General features: G+C 42.5%; 1 protein-coding gene across 1 annotated transcript in view; it reads left to right on the forward strand.

The window, feature by feature from the left end:
- The window catches only part of LOC144507483 (uncharacterized), a 35123-nt gene that overhangs the window by 5913 nt on the left and 13883 nt on the right, over window positions 1–15327 (forward strand). The window contains exons 8-18 of the mRNA XM_078234608.1: window positions 2176–2517; window positions 2740–2796; window positions 3699–3758; window positions 5275–5334; window positions 6008–6064; window positions 7382–7723; window positions 7953–8009; window positions 8913–8972; window positions 9646–9702; window positions 10027–10080; window positions 13687–14081. Of these exons, the coding sequence (XP_078090734.1) occupies window positions 2176–2517; window positions 2740–2796; window positions 3699–3758; window positions 5275–5334; window positions 6008–6064; window positions 7382–7723; window positions 7953–8009; window positions 8913–8972; window positions 9646–9702; window positions 10027–10080; window positions 13687–14081 (1541 nt within the window). The remainder of the gene's footprint in view (window positions 1–2175; window positions 2518–2739; window positions 2797–3698; window positions 3759–5274; window positions 5335–6007; window positions 6065–7381; window positions 7724–7952; window positions 8010–8912; window positions 8973–9645; window positions 9703–10026; window positions 10081–13686; window positions 14082–15327) is intronic.

Raw genomic sequence — 15327 nt, forward strand, 5'->3', positions numbered from 1 at the left:
TGGGAACCTGGTGTCAGGCAATCAAATGTCATCTCCTGCCCAGCAGATGTGTTTATGTGTCATTGTTCCCTCACTGCTGAATATGTTGTCTTGGGAGAGGATGCTGCTGTTGGAGAGATTTTCTTGCCACAGATTGGGTGGATCTTGCAAAGACACTTGTGTTGCAGTTCTCCACTGTTTTGAGGTGGCTGCTGTAAATTGGATTCATGAAGGGAAAGTTGTGTTTGACGAATTTACTGGATTTTTATGAAGGTGTGACTGGTGCGGTTGTCAGAGGGGAACCGGTGGATGTGGTGTTTTCAGATTTCCAGCAGGCATTCGATAAGGTGCCTCACAAAAGGTTGCTGCAGAAGATTGGGGTACACGGAGTTGGGGTAAGGTGTTGCCGTGGATTGGGGATTGGCTATCTAACAGGAAGCAGAGAGTTGGAATAAATGGGTGCTTTTTTGCTTGGCAGTTGGTGACCAGTGGCGTGCCGCAGGGATCAGTCATGGGACCTCAACTATTTACCATTTACATAGATGATCTGGAGGAGGGGACTGAGTGTTTGGGTATCAAAGTTTGCTGATGACACGAAGATGAGTGGGAAAGCGAATTGCGTGGAGGACGCAGAAAGTCTGAAGAGAGATTTGGATAGGCTGAGTGAGTGGGCGAGGATCTGGCAGATGGAATATAAGATTGGCAAATGTGAGGTTATCCACTTTGGATGAAATAATAGTGAATTGGAATATTATTTAAATGGAGAAAAATTACATCATGCTATTGTGCAGAGTGACCTGGGGGTCCTTATGCACGAATCGCAAAAACTCAGTCTGCAGGTGCAGCAGGTGATCAAGAAGGCGAATGGAATGTTGGCCTTTATCGCGAGGGGGATAGAATATAAAAGCAGGGAGGTCTTGCTGCAACTGTACAAGGCACTGGTGAGGCCGCAACTGGAGTACTGTGTGCAGTTTTGGTCCCCTTATTTGCGAAAGGATATATTGGCCTTGGAGGGAGTACAGAGAAGGTTCACCAGGTTGATGTCAGAGATGAGAGGTGTAGCTTATGAGGAGAGATTGAACAGATTGGGTCTGTACTCATTGGAGTTTAGAAGGCTGAGGGGTGATCTTATAGAGACATATAAGATAATGAAGGGGCTGGATAGGGTAGAGGTAGAGAGATTCTTTCCACTTCGAAGGGAAACCAGAACTAGAGGGCACAGCCTCAAAATAAGTGGAGGCCGGTTCAGAACAGAGTTGAGGTGGAACTTCTTCTCTCAGAGGGTAGTGAATCTCTGGAATTCTCTGCCCATTGAAGTGGTGGAGGCTTCCTCGTTGAATATGTTTAAATCACGGGTAGATAGATTTCTGATCGATAAGGGAATTAAGGGAAATGGGGAGCAGGCGGGTAAGTGGAACTGATTCGCTTCAGATCAGGCCATGACCTTGTTGAATGGCAGGGCAGGCTCGAGGGGCTAGATGGCCTACTCCTGCTCCTATTTCTTATGTTCTTATGTTCTTATGTAAGTTGTCCAATTTGACAAAGGAGAAAAGGGTGTGGCGCGATCTGCTGCCCGATAAGCTAAAACCTTAACCTCTTGTTTGTGATACCGGACCTCAATAATCTTTTCAAATCCTCTTCCAAGTGCAGCTTGATCAACATTGGCTCAGACAATTCCAGTCCATCATTTCAGTCCTTTAGCCTGATCCAATTCCTTTGGGATGGAATTATGTGTAAAATTCAGTATTCTCAATCTGCAATCAGTGACATTTTCTCAGTCACAAAAACGATGTTGTGACAAGCTCTCCCCTCGGAGGTTTCTCTACCGGAAAATCAGATTGTTAATGCTTCAACAGTTTGATCTGTAAATTTGACCTCTTCATCCCACTTCAGTCTCCCTTTCTTGCTGCTTATTCGAAAACATTTTCAGCATAATTTTCAATGCTGTTACTAAACTGTACAGTTTGTTCTTCATGCTGATGCTCACAGTCTGCAGGTTTCTCAATTCCAATAGAATTATTTCCATATATTGTCAAAGTTGCTGCCTTGATATGGTGTTGATCTTATTCATAAGTTAGTTCATTATCACGAAAAATACATTTCAAGCATTTCAAATGCAGTCGTGAATCTAAAGTTCCCAGTTTTGGTTAGTTCATGAGTGATATGTTCTCCTACATTTCTCCTTTTTTCTTCCAGAGGTCGTCTGCCATGGCCATTGGTCAGCCTGGATTAATGAAAATACACCTTCTAAGGACAACCCAGGCGATTATGAATTGCAGAATCCCAAAGATACAAAATATTGTTCCTCCCCTTCTGAAACAATTGCGGACATTCAGTGTCAATTTGTTGACCAACCGGAGAAACCAATAAGTCAGTCAACAGACAATGTGACATGTGACAAAGACAAAGGCCTCACCTGTGAGGTCTTTCAAAGTGCTACGGAGGTGAAAAGATTGTGTTTTGACTACCAAGTTCGCGTTTGCTGTGAGCCAGTAACAGTAGTTCCCACAACGTTGCCCCCTACAACTTCCACTTCTGGTAAGTGAGACATTTGCCAATGAGTTCATATTATCTTCAGCTTCAATCCAGCTTCTTTTAGAACAAATAACAAATGAAGAAATCTTGATACCGAGTGATTGGTGTAATTACCAATTTCTTCAAGATTTGTGCCTCATATCAATAATGTATCCCAGTTGTAAAATTCTCAACACTGTCGGAATTGGAATTTCGTGGTTTTGAAAGTTATTTCTTTGTCTGCAGTGCCAACAACAACAACACAGGAAACAACAACCACATCTGTGGAAACTACTACAGCAGGTTAGTGCTGTCTCCTTTCAATATTCACCAACAATTCTGTTCACAGCAGTGTGCTTTTCTCATTTGCAGCTTCAGTGTCAGTTCATTCATTCAGTCTTGCCCACACCTCCTTTCCGAAGGAATTGGTTGAAAATTTACTCAAATTTGAATCATCAATTGGACTTGTGAACATCACTTTCACACCAAGATCAATATGATGGTTTTCTGGTCAAACGCGACAGGAATACAATGGCATTGACATTGTGGTGAATTGGTTTCATTCTTTTTCTGCTTCTTCAGAAGGGGTCACTACAACAGTGAAACCAACTGCAGCTGGGCCCCCTCCGGGCTCCACCCCGGGTCTATAACGGCTTCTTTTCATTAACAGCAGCAGGAAACAAGTCAAATAAAAACAGATCGTGCTGGAAATATTCAGCAAGGCTGGCAACACCTGCTGAGTATTTCCAGCACTTTCTGTTTGTATATCAGATGTCCAGAAAGGACAGTATTTTACTTTTCATTTGGTGAAAACATGATCTTGTTTCAGCGCGTATTAGAAATTCATCATTTCACCATGGGGAGGCACTGTGATAGTACTTTCCAAAGGGAAATGGAAGAAATTTCTACTCCTTGAATGAAGGTAGATGAGAGGTGGGAGCTGAGGTGAAATGCTGTGTGCATAAGCGTTCACACCCGTGCGCTGTTCTCAAATTCCCCTTTTAGACAATGCCCATCCATTAGTTTAGTCTTGTCGGACTTTCATTGTGGGTGCAAGTGAATGAATCATTGAGGAGATCTGAATCGCATTGTAATATTTTAAACATCATATTTGCAGCAAACCCAATCAACTAAATCACTCAATGGAACAGGGTTATACTTTATGTTTTATTGCAGTGGAATTGATTGTGTTTCTTGTTCTTCAGAAGTGACCAGTAAACCAGTGATACCAACTACAACCAGCTCCACTACCAGCCCCACACCGGGTGAGTGACGGCTTCTTTTGATACACAGTAGCAAAATCAGTGACGCAAACTGTTTAGTTGGAACAAGTTCCAGGCAGTGGAAAGACATTACTTCATACTTTTTTACAGTTAGTTTCTGTTTTCAGGTCAGATTTCCAGCATCACAGTATTTTAACTCTTGGGACGAAAGGGATCAACGGATATGGGGTTAAGGGGGATCAGGATATTGAATTCAATGATCCGCCACGATCAAAATGAATGGATGAGCAGGCTCCAAGGGCCGAATGGCCTACTCCTGCTTCTAGTTTCTATGTTTACGTTTTCTTCACTGAAACAAGTGACCTTGTTTCAACACACATTAGAAATTCATCATTTCACCATGGGGAGGCACTGTGACCGTACTTTCCAAAGGGAAATGGAAGAAATTTTTATCCTTGAATGAACGTAGATGAGCGGTGGGAGCTGAGGTGAAATGCTGTGTGCATCAGCGTTCACACCAGTGCGCTGTTCTCAAATTCCCCTTTTAGACAATGCCCATCCATTAGTTCTGTCTTGTCGCCCTTTCCATGTGGATGGAAATGATTGAATATTTGAAGACAACTAAATCCAGATGTTATATTTTAAATAGAACTAAAACACTGCAGATGCTGGAAATCTCGAATTAAAACAGAATATGCTGAAAGAACTCAGCAGGTCTGGCAGCATCTGTGGAGAGAAACAGATTTAATGTTTTGGATCTGGGTGATCCTTCTATGTCTCCTGTTCCCTCCACGCTGTGCCATTGGTAAGAAAGCCCATCAAAGCCCCTACTTTCTCAGGAGGCTAAAGAAATTCAGCATGTCCGCCACCTACGTTTACAGAAGAATCATAGAAAGCATCCTTCCCAGCTTTTTTGCAACTTGGTATGGCTTCCGTTCTGTCCAAGACCGCAACAATCTTCAAAGAGGTGTGAACGAAGCCTAGTCCATCACGCAAAGAGTCTCCTATCCATTGACACCATCTATACTTCCCGCTTCCTCAAAAAAGCAGCCAGTATTATTAAGGACCGCACACTTCCGGGACATTCTCCCTTCCACCTTCCTCTGTCGGCAAAAAGTCTGAGGACTCGTACCAACCAACTCAAGAACAGCTTCTTCCCTGCTGCCATCAACCTTTAGATGGACCCACTTTATATTGAATTGATCTTTCTCTACACCCAAGCTATGACTGTAACACTATATTATGCACCGTCTCCTTTTCTTCTCCCCTGAGTACTCTATCAAAAATATTCTTTGTCTGCATAGTGTGCTAGAAACAATACTTTTCAGTCTATACTAATACATGTGACAATAATAAATCAAATCAACTCAAAATAAATCCATCTGCAGAAACTCTCTTTTTTTCCACAGACTCTGGCAGATCTGCTGAGTTCATCCAACATTTTCTGTACTTATGTTCTATTCTAAACAGCATGTTTGCAGCAAAGCCAATCAAATGAACCTTGCAGTGGAACAGTGTTAGCTTTATGTCGTATTTCATTGTGTTTCTTGTCCTTCAGAAGTGATCACTACAACAGTGAAACCAACTACAACCAGCTCCACTACCAGCCCCACACCGGGTGAGTGATGGCTTCTTTTGATACACAGTAACAAAACCAGTGACGCAACCTGTTTTGTTGGAATAATTTCCAGGCAGTGGAAGGACACTGCTTCATACTTGTTTCTAGTTAGTCCATAACTTCCCGAGTGAACTGGTTGACAACGGACCGATTCAAATGAAGCTCGATCAGAATGTGCACATGAGGAGAAATGTTTTCTCCGTGTCTCTGTATGTAATGTTCTCTCCTAGAATCTACTCGCTCAACAATATTTCCTGAACCTGTTTCTCAATATCAGCCGGACATTGGAATAATTTCTGCAACGTCCATTACACGTTGATGCTGATATGCAGCATCTGTGTCAAAGTTCAGCAGTTTCCATAACATATCTTCTCAATGGATCTTCCCCTTAGCATGGTGTGATTGTTAATATTCTTCCATTTTCTTCCCTCGCTCAGTCATTTGGAATATTTTTGAAACAATAACTAATTTGTAAATGTGGATTTGTCTTTCTCCTGTTCAACTTTGCTCCTTTATTCTCCAAGTTAGTTGAGCTCGTCAGTAGCTGGCGTCTGTATGTTCCTCATTCTTGATGCCTTGTTGTGAATTAAATGACCTAATGCTGGAACTCTATTAATACAGCTGGATTTCCAGTCAGAATGCAGTGGTTTTGAATAATTTTCTTTTCCTGTAGAAGTGACAACTACAACAAAAGGAACAACAACTGTGCCTCCAGTTCCTTCGACAACAGGTAATTGAGATTTTCCTTCAATATCGGAATCTCCCTATTCGACACTCCCTCGGTTTCGATGATGACTTGCTTCCATTCGGGATCCAGGAATTCTGGGATGGCAGATGAGTCCAATGGACAATCTGCACATTGCGTCGAGAGTAATTTAAACGACGTTTTTGGAGGCTTTGTTTTCATTCCGATGTCTCAAATGTATCTCTGTGACAATGTTTCTCGATGTGTTTCCATGTGGGTCAGACAGAGGCCAAGCGCTCCCATGAATTGATGGGGATGTTTGATGCCGTCAAGAATGCTTTCAGGACAGCCCTGAAGTGTTTCTGCTGTCCCCCGGGGGTCTCCTGCTACCACCGCATTCTGGGTAAAGCAGTTGCTTTGGGAACCTGGTGGCAGGCAATCAAATGTCATCTCCTGCCTAGCAGATGTGTTTATGTGTCATTGTTCCCTCACTGCTGAATATGTTGTCTTGGGAGAGGATGCTGCTGTTGGAGAGATTTTCTTGCCACAGATTGGGAGGATCTTGCAAAGACACTCGTGTTGCAGTGCTCCAGTGTTTTGAGGGGGCTGCTGTAAGTTGTCCAGGTTGATTTGACTTGATTCATTATTGTCACAATACAATGAAAAGTGTTGTTTTTTGCATGCTATTCAGACAAAGCATACCGTACATAGAGAAGGAAAGGAGGGATGCAGAATGTAGTGTTCCAGTCATAGGTAGGTTATGGAGACAGATCAACTTACTGCGAGGTAGGTCCACTTAAACGTCTGACGGCAGCAAGGAAGAAGCTGTTCTTGAGTTGGTTGGTCCGTGACCTCAGACTTTGGTGTCTTTTTCACGATGGAAGAAGGTGAAAGAGCGTATATCCAGGGTGTGTGGGGTCCTTAATTATGCTGACTCCTTTTCTGAGTCTGCGGGAAATGTATATCGAGTCAATAGATGGGAGACTGGTTTGCGTGATGGATTGACAAAGCAGAAAAGGGTGTGGCGCTCTCTGCTGCTCGATAAAGCAAAACCTTAGCCTCTTGTTTGTGATACCGGACCTCAATAATCTTTTCAAATCCTCTTCCAAGTGCACCTTGATCAACATTGGCTCGCACAATTCCAGTCCATCATTTCAGTCCTTTAGCCTGATCCAATTCCTTTGGGATGGAATTATGTGTAAAATTCAGTATTTTCAATCTGCAATCAGTGACATTTTCATATTTTAAAAAATATATTTGATGCATTTCAAATGCAGTCTGGCTGCTGGCACATCTAAAGTTCCCAGTTTTGGTTACTTCATGAGTGATATGTTCTCCTACATTTCTCCTTTTTTCTTCCAGAGGTCGTCTGCCATGGCCATTGGTCAGCCTGGATTAATGAAAATACACCTTCTAAGGACAACCCAGGCGATTATGAATTGCAGAATCCCAAAGATACAAAATATTGTTCCTCCCCTTCTGAAACAATTGCGGACATTCAGTGTCAATTTGTTGACCAACCGGAGAAACCAATAAGTCAGTCACCAGACAATGTGACATGTGACAAAGACAAAGGCCTCACCTGTGAGGTCTCTCAAAGTGCTACGGAGGAGAAAAGATTGTGTTTTGACTACCAAGTTCGCGTTTGCTGTGAGCCAGTAACAGTAGTGCCCACAACGTTGCCCCCTACAACTTCCACTTCTGGTAAGTGAGAAATTTGCCAATGAGTTCATATTATCTTCAGTTTCAATCCAGCTTCTTTTAGAACAAATAACAAATGAAGAAATCTTGATGCCGAGTGAGTAGCTGTAATTACCAATTTCTTCAAGATTTGTGCTTCGTATCAATAATGTATCCCAGTTGTAAAATTCTCAACACTGTAGGAATTGCAATTGGAATTTGGTGATTTTGAAAGTTATTTCTTTGTCTGCAGTGCCAACAACAACAACACAGGAAACAACGACCACATCTGTGGAAACTACTCCAACAGGTTAGTGCTGTCTCCTTTCAATATTCACCAGCAAGTCTGTTCACAGCGGTGTGCTTTTCTCATTTGCAGCTTCAGTGTCAGTTCATTCATTCAGTCTTGCCCACACCTCCTTTCCGAAGGAATTGGTTGAAAATTTACTCAAATTTGAATCATCAATTGGATTTGTGAACATCACTTTCACACCAAGATCAATATGATGGGTTTCTGGTCAAACGCGACAGGAATACAATGGCATTGACATTGTGGTGAATTGGTTTCATTCTTTTTCTTCTTCTTCAGAAGGGGTCACTACAACAGTGAAACCAACTGCAGCTGGGCCCCCTCCGGGCTCCACCCCGGGTCTATAACGGCTTCTTTTCATGATCAGCAGCAGGAAACAAGTGAAATAAAAACAGATCGTGCTGGAATTATTCAGCAAGGCTGGCAACACCTGCTGAGTATTTCCAGCACTTTCTGTTTGTATATCAGAAGTCCAGAAAGGACAGTATTTTACTTTTCATTTCGTGAAAAACATGATCTTGTTTCAGCGGGTCTTAGAAATTCATCATTTCACCATGGGGAGGCACTGTGACAGTACTTTCCAAAGGGAAATGGAAGAAATTTTTACTCCTTGAATGAAGGTAGATGAGCGGTGGGAGCTGAGGTGAAATGCTGTGTGCATCAGCGTTCACACCAGTGCGCTGTTCTCAAATTCCCCTTTTGGACAATGCCCATCCATTCGTTTAGTCTTGTCGGTCTTTCATTGTGGGTGCAAGTGAATGAAGAATTGCGGACATCTGAATCGCATTGTACTATTTTAAACATCATATTTGCAGCAAAGCCAATCAAATAAATCACACAATGGAACACTGCTGGCTTTTATATTCTGCTTCAGTTGATTTGATTGTGTTTCTTGTTCTTCAGAAGTGACCACTAAACCAGTGATACCAACTACAACCAGCTCCACTACCAGCCCCACACCGGGTGAGTGACGGCTTCTTTTGATACACAGTAGCAAAACCAGTGACGCAAACTGTTTAGTTGGAACAATTTCCAGGCAGTGGAAGGACACTGCTTCATACTTGTTTCTAGTTAGTCCATCACTTCCCGAGTGAACTGGTTGATAACGGACCGATTCAAATGAAGCTCGATCAGAATGTGCACATGAGGAGAAATGTTTTCTCCGTGTCTCTGTGTGTAATGTTCTCTCCTAGAATCTACTCGCTCAAGAATATTTCCTGAACCTGTTCCTAAATAACAGCCTGACTTTGGAATAATTTCTCCAATGTGCATTACAGGTTGATGCAAATATGCAGCATCTGTGTCAAAGTTCAGCAGTTTCCATAACATATCTTATCAATGGATCTTCCCATTAGCATGGTGTGATTGTTAATATTCTTCCATTTTCGTCCCTCGCTAAGTCATTTAGAATAATTTTGAAACAAGAACAAATTTGTAAATGTGGATTTGTCTTTCCCCTGTTCAACTTTGCTCCTTTATTCTCCAAGTTAGTTGAGCTCGTCAGAAGCTGTAGTCAGTATGTTCCTCATTCTTGATGCCTTCTTGTGAATTAAATGACCTAATGCTGGAACTCTATTAAGACAGCTGGATTTCCAGTCAGAGTGCAGTGGTTTTGAATAATTTTCTTTTCCTGTAGAAGTGACAACTACAACAAAAGGAACAACAACTGTGCCTCCAGTTACTTCGACAACAGGTAATTGAGACTTTCCTTCAATATTGGAATCTCCCTATTAGACACTCCCTCGGTTTCAATGATGACTTGCTTCCATTCGGAATCGAGGAATTCTGGGATGGCAGATGAGTCCAATGGACAATCTGCACATTTTGTCGCACGCCAGACTGGGTTTAAAACAAAAAGCAAATGAAGAAATCTTTTAACCAAGAGAGTCGCTGTAATTACCAATTTCTTCAAGATTTGTGCTTCATATCAATAATGTATCCCAGTTGTAAAATTCACAACACCGTAGGAATTGGAATTGGAATTTGGTGATTTTGAAAGTTATTTCTTTGTCTGCAGTGCCAACAATAACAACACAGGAAACAACGACCACATCTGTGGAAACTACAACAGGTTAGTGCTGTCTCCTTTCAATATTCACCAGCAAGTCTGTTCACAGCGGTGTGCTTTTCTCATTTGCAGCTTCAGTGTCAGTTCATTTATTCAGTCTTGCCCACACCTCCTTTCCGAAGGAAATGGTTGAAAATTTACTGAAATTTGAATCATTAATTGGATTTGTGAACATCACTTTCACACCAAAATCAATATGATGGTTTTCTGGTGAAACGCGACAGGAATACAATGGCATTGACATTGTGGTGAATTGGTTTCATTCTTTTTCTGCTTCTTCAGAAGGGGTCACTACAACAGTGAAACCAACTGCAGCTGGGCCCCCTCCGGGCTCCACCCCGGGTCTATAACGGCTTCTTTTCATGATCAGCAGCAGGAAACAAGTGAAATAAAAACAGATCGTGCTGGAAATATTCAGCAAGGCTGGCAACACCTGCTGAGTATTTCCAGCACTTTCTGTTTGTATATCAGAAGTCCAGAAAGGACAGTATTTTACTTTTCATTTCGTGAAAAACATGGTCATGTTTCAGCGGGTCTTAGAAATTCATCATTTCACCATGGGGAGGCACTGTGACCGTACTTTCCAATGGGAAATGGTAGAAATTCTTACTCCTTGAATGAAGGTAGATGAGCGGTGGGAGCTGAGGTGAAATGCTGTGTGCATCAGCGTTCACACCAGTGCGCTGTTCTCAAATTCCCCTTTTAGACAATGCCCGTCCATTAGTTTATTCTTGTCTTGTGCGTGGAAGTGATTGAATATTTGACATCCGAATCCAGATACTCAGCCCATTCCTTGCAGACGGCAATGCTTGATAACCCAAATATTTTAAATATTAAAAGATGAATCAGAGGGTACTGACTAAGGTGAACCCTGTGCCTATGGACTAAATTTAACTCTCCCCGTCTAGTAAGTGAACAGGCGACCTTTCCACGCTCTACCTGTCCACCCATTACCTTTCAAAATGAATAAGCAGAGAATTAAAGAGGCAGAGAGGAGTGGGAGCCACTCATCTGATGAAGGAGCAGCGCTCCAAAAGCTCGTCATTTCAAATAAACGTGTTGGACTTCAACCTGGTGTTGTGAGTCTTCTTACTGTGCTTCACCCAGTCCAACGCCCGCATCTTCACATCATGGCTTTCAAAATTTGATAGGGGACAGTGTGGTATGGGCCGTAGAGCTTACTGAGGCTCCTAAGCAGTCAATTAATGGCCAGTTGAGTGCCTCAGTCACTACCTCCCCCTGTTAGTATTTTATCCGCAGTGCGGGGAGGCAGAGCTCTCAGCAGCTTCCGCAGCATTGTCTCTTGTGGGCAATGAATGGGGAGGGGACTTTCTTTGTGGACCCCATCATCCTCTCGCCTCATCCCCCACTTTAACCCTCTCCCCTGGCTTCTTGAACTGGGACTTACCTGAACTGTTCAACATGGTGGGACTGGTTGTAATCCCAGCAGGGGCTGGTGCTACTGGAATCAAAAAGCTGTCATCTGCCCAACTGGCCGGCAGCCCTCCAAAGCAGGGTATCACAGAACCATAGAATCCCCACAGTACAGAGGGAGGCTTTTCGGCCTTTTGAGTCAGTACCGACCACAATCCCATCCAGGCTCTATTCCCATAACCCTCATTTACCCTGCTAATCCCCCTGACACTAGGGTCAATTTAGCATGGCCAATCAACCTAACCCGCACATCTTTGGACTGTGGGAGGAAACCGGAGCACCCGGAGGAAACCCACGCAGACACGGGGAGAATGTGCAAACTCCACACAGACAGTGACCCAAGGCCAGGAATCAAATCCGCGTCCCTGGCGCTGTGAGGTAGCAGTGCTAACCAGTGTGCCAACATGCAGCCCAGGAGGCTCCTGAGAAGGGGCAGGAACCTTGCCTTAAAGCAATTTATGCAGTTCTCAGCATTAGACGGCTGGGGTCAGCCATTGGAATTGTGGGCAGGCTCCTCACCCTCCAACTATCTAGCAGGGGTGGCGACAGAGGGAGAGGCTGGGTGTGAGGCCAATGGCATCTCTTCAACACCAGCCCTTTATTTATGTGGGCTTCTGCCTCTTTTATTCTCTGCTTATTCATTAACCGTTTGTCATTTTGTGACATTGCCCTTTTGCAATATTCTCTTACTTTTCAATAAAATCATTGTCATATATTGGGCTGTATTTTCTGACCCAATTAGCCCAGGCTGTATTTTCTGTACAAATTATGCAATTCTCGTGTTGCCTTCCTCATTTTCTATTCAACAAAGGGGAAAGCAAAGGTTGCGAGCAGTCCTCGCGCTTTGCACTTCATGATCAGTGAAAGAGCTAATTGACCAAAGTGTAAGGATTGAGTTTGGAGCAGAGCAGGAGTGAATAGTGTTTCAGATTTTCAGAAGCAAGGATGACAACATCAAGGAGACCTATTGCATCAGCGTCGACTGCCAATCCCACAACTGGAGGATGACACTTTCTGTCACAATATCTGCTCGTAATTGGTTTGACACAATTTGATATGTTTCAATCTCAGCTTCAAGTCAACACCAGCCCATTACTTCAGTCTTGGAGACCTTTTTTTTGGGGTGGAAATGTTTATAAATTGGAGGATATCTGAATCTGCAGTTAATACCATCAACTTTTAGTTGCAGGGTACTGGTTTTAATTTCTTTTCTTGTCCTTCAATGGGAATTACCATAACAGCCATGATGTGGAGATGCCGGCGTTGGACTGGGGTGAACACAGTAAGAAGTCTCACAACACCAGGTTAAAGTCCAACAGGTTTATTTGGTAGCGAAGTCACGAAGGAGCAGCGCTCCGAAAGCTTATGGTATTTGCTACCATATAAACCTGTTGGACTTTAACCTGGTGTTGTGAGACTTCTTAGTGAATTACCACAACAGCCATAGCAACCATAATTGGGTTCACCATCAGTCACTAGTTCACATTGTACCATACCTGGATTAACTGATCTGTTTTCGATTTTCCTTCCCACTTTTATTTTTGACCCACATGTCAGCCTGTTCATCTCACTCAACAGTTGGAGATCATTTTGGTCGCTGTATATTTATATTCCATAATAATAATTGGCATGTCAGCTACGACTCTCTCCAACTTTTATAGATGCACCATAGAAAGCATTCTTTCTGGTTGTATTACAGCTTGGTATGGCTCCTGCTCTGCCCAAGACTGCAACGAACTACAAAAGATCATGAATGTAGCCCAATCCATCCCGCAAACCAGCCTCCCATCCATTGACTCAGTCTACAGTTCCCGTTGCCTTGGCAAAGCAGCTAGCTTAATTAAGGACCCCATGCACCCTAAGCATTCTCTCTTCCACCTTCTTCCGTTGGGAAAAAGATACAAAAGTCTGAGGTCACGTACCAACCGACTCAAGAACAGCTTCTTCCCTGCTGTTGTCAGACTTTTGAATGGACTTACCTTGCATTAAGTTGATCTTTCTCTACACCCTGGCTATGGCTGTAACACTACATTCTGCACTCTCTCATTTCCTTCTCTGTGAATGGTATGCTTTGTTTGTATAGTGTGCAAGAAATAATGCTTTTCACTGTATGTTAATACATGTTACAATAATAAATCAAATCAAATAAGGATGTCACTATCCTGCCTTTTACAGGACTGGTTTGCAAAGGTGAATGGTCTGGCTGGTTCAATGAAAATACGCCATCTATTTCCAACAAAAATGATTTTGAATTACTGAAGCCAATATGGGGAGAATTGTGCGCTGTTTCCACTGATAAAATAAGCCAAATTGAATGTGAAGCCGTCAAGTTCCCACATCATCCAATCAGCAAAACGAAGGATAACGTCACTTGCGATCTAGAGAAAGGACTGATTTGCACTTTTAATGAAGAGGCCGCTCAGAGTTCCATCATGTGTTTGGACTATAGAATTAGAGTCTGCTGCGAGCCCAAACCACCTTTCACCCCAAGCACCGTTTCTCCAACATCAGCAATTAGCTCAACGACCAGGGGACCAGGATGTTACTGTAATAGTGTGCCACCGAGAAAAGTAAGCTTCTTATCGCGTGAGTTCAGGCAGTAATAATGGGTCAAAATACATGACATTGGAAGCAATCATTTTTAATTTTAGCTTTAATGGGTTTTGACCATTGCTTTGGGGTAAATCTAGCCTTGTGGAAATTTATAAAAGCTGTTATCATAGAAGCAGAAGACTGTTCAAATAAATAGAAAGAAAACATTATTAGAAAAGGGAAAGAAGGAAGCTATGAAATGATGAGAGAATAAATGTACTGTTAGAAGAGGGAATACTAATGAAAGAATAAAGATGGAAAAACATCCATATCCTTCTTGAGGGTAATTAGGGGTCAGCAATGTAATAACTCAGGAGTCAGCTGTAAAGAAATGATGCTTTATTGCACAAAGTAAAATTAAGCAAAACAACGAGCCTATGGTGAACACATACAAGTCCCAGTCGGGATGTTACAACAATAGACCCGCTCAGGGACCTGCTTTATAAAGGGCTCAGGATATGAGTTCCACTTGGTCAGGTAATTATCAATCACCATGGAAGCTTGTATTCTACCAGTTTACTGGGAGGTCAATCAGAGATTCCCCATGTCAATCCTGGGGGTTATCACAAGCAATAAATGCTTGCCAGTGAAGCCCACATCCCGTGAATGAATTTTTAAAAATCCATGTTCTAAATAAATTGGAATCGGGATTGATTAATATGCATAAATGCATGTAGCCTTAAACATAAAGTTAGAGTATTGGAAGCATTACCAATTATACAGGAATGTGATTTCATAGCTAAAGCAAGAACAGGGCTTTGATTTAAACAGAAATGCGAGTTTACGATTGCTGGATTCACCACATTCATGAGAAACAGGCAATACTAAAGGTTGAATAGAGCTGAAATGTTAGTGAAGGGCTTGAGTACAGCACTCGAACATAAGAATTTCCAAGGGATCGTTGGAAGACAGATTTCATCTGGAAAGAGTGAGAATTAGGAAGAAAATTGGTGCAATTCGTAATGTGTCTCACCGCTCACTCTAGAATGGCAAAGAGATGGAGGGGGAGGTCCACAAGCAGTTTAGAGCTATATGTAAGAACAACAGGGCGATAACAAAAATATAATAGAAATAGTTGCTCTGGCAAGTACCAGCAGCACCTGTAGAATCAATGGAAACAGGAGCTACCCACTTCTTAAAAGAATAGAGAAGGAAATTGAAAGAATAAAACGTATTGATCCCGGAAACAATGATTCCAAAACCATAAGAACAACCTGACACTTA

This window comes from Mustelus asterias, chromosome 19, assembly GCF_964213995.1.
Source record: "Mustelus asterias chromosome 19, sMusAst1.hap1.1, whole genome shotgun sequence".
NCBI classification, from domain to species: domain Eukaryota; kingdom Metazoa; phylum Chordata; class Chondrichthyes; order Carcharhiniformes; family Triakidae; genus Mustelus; species Mustelus asterias.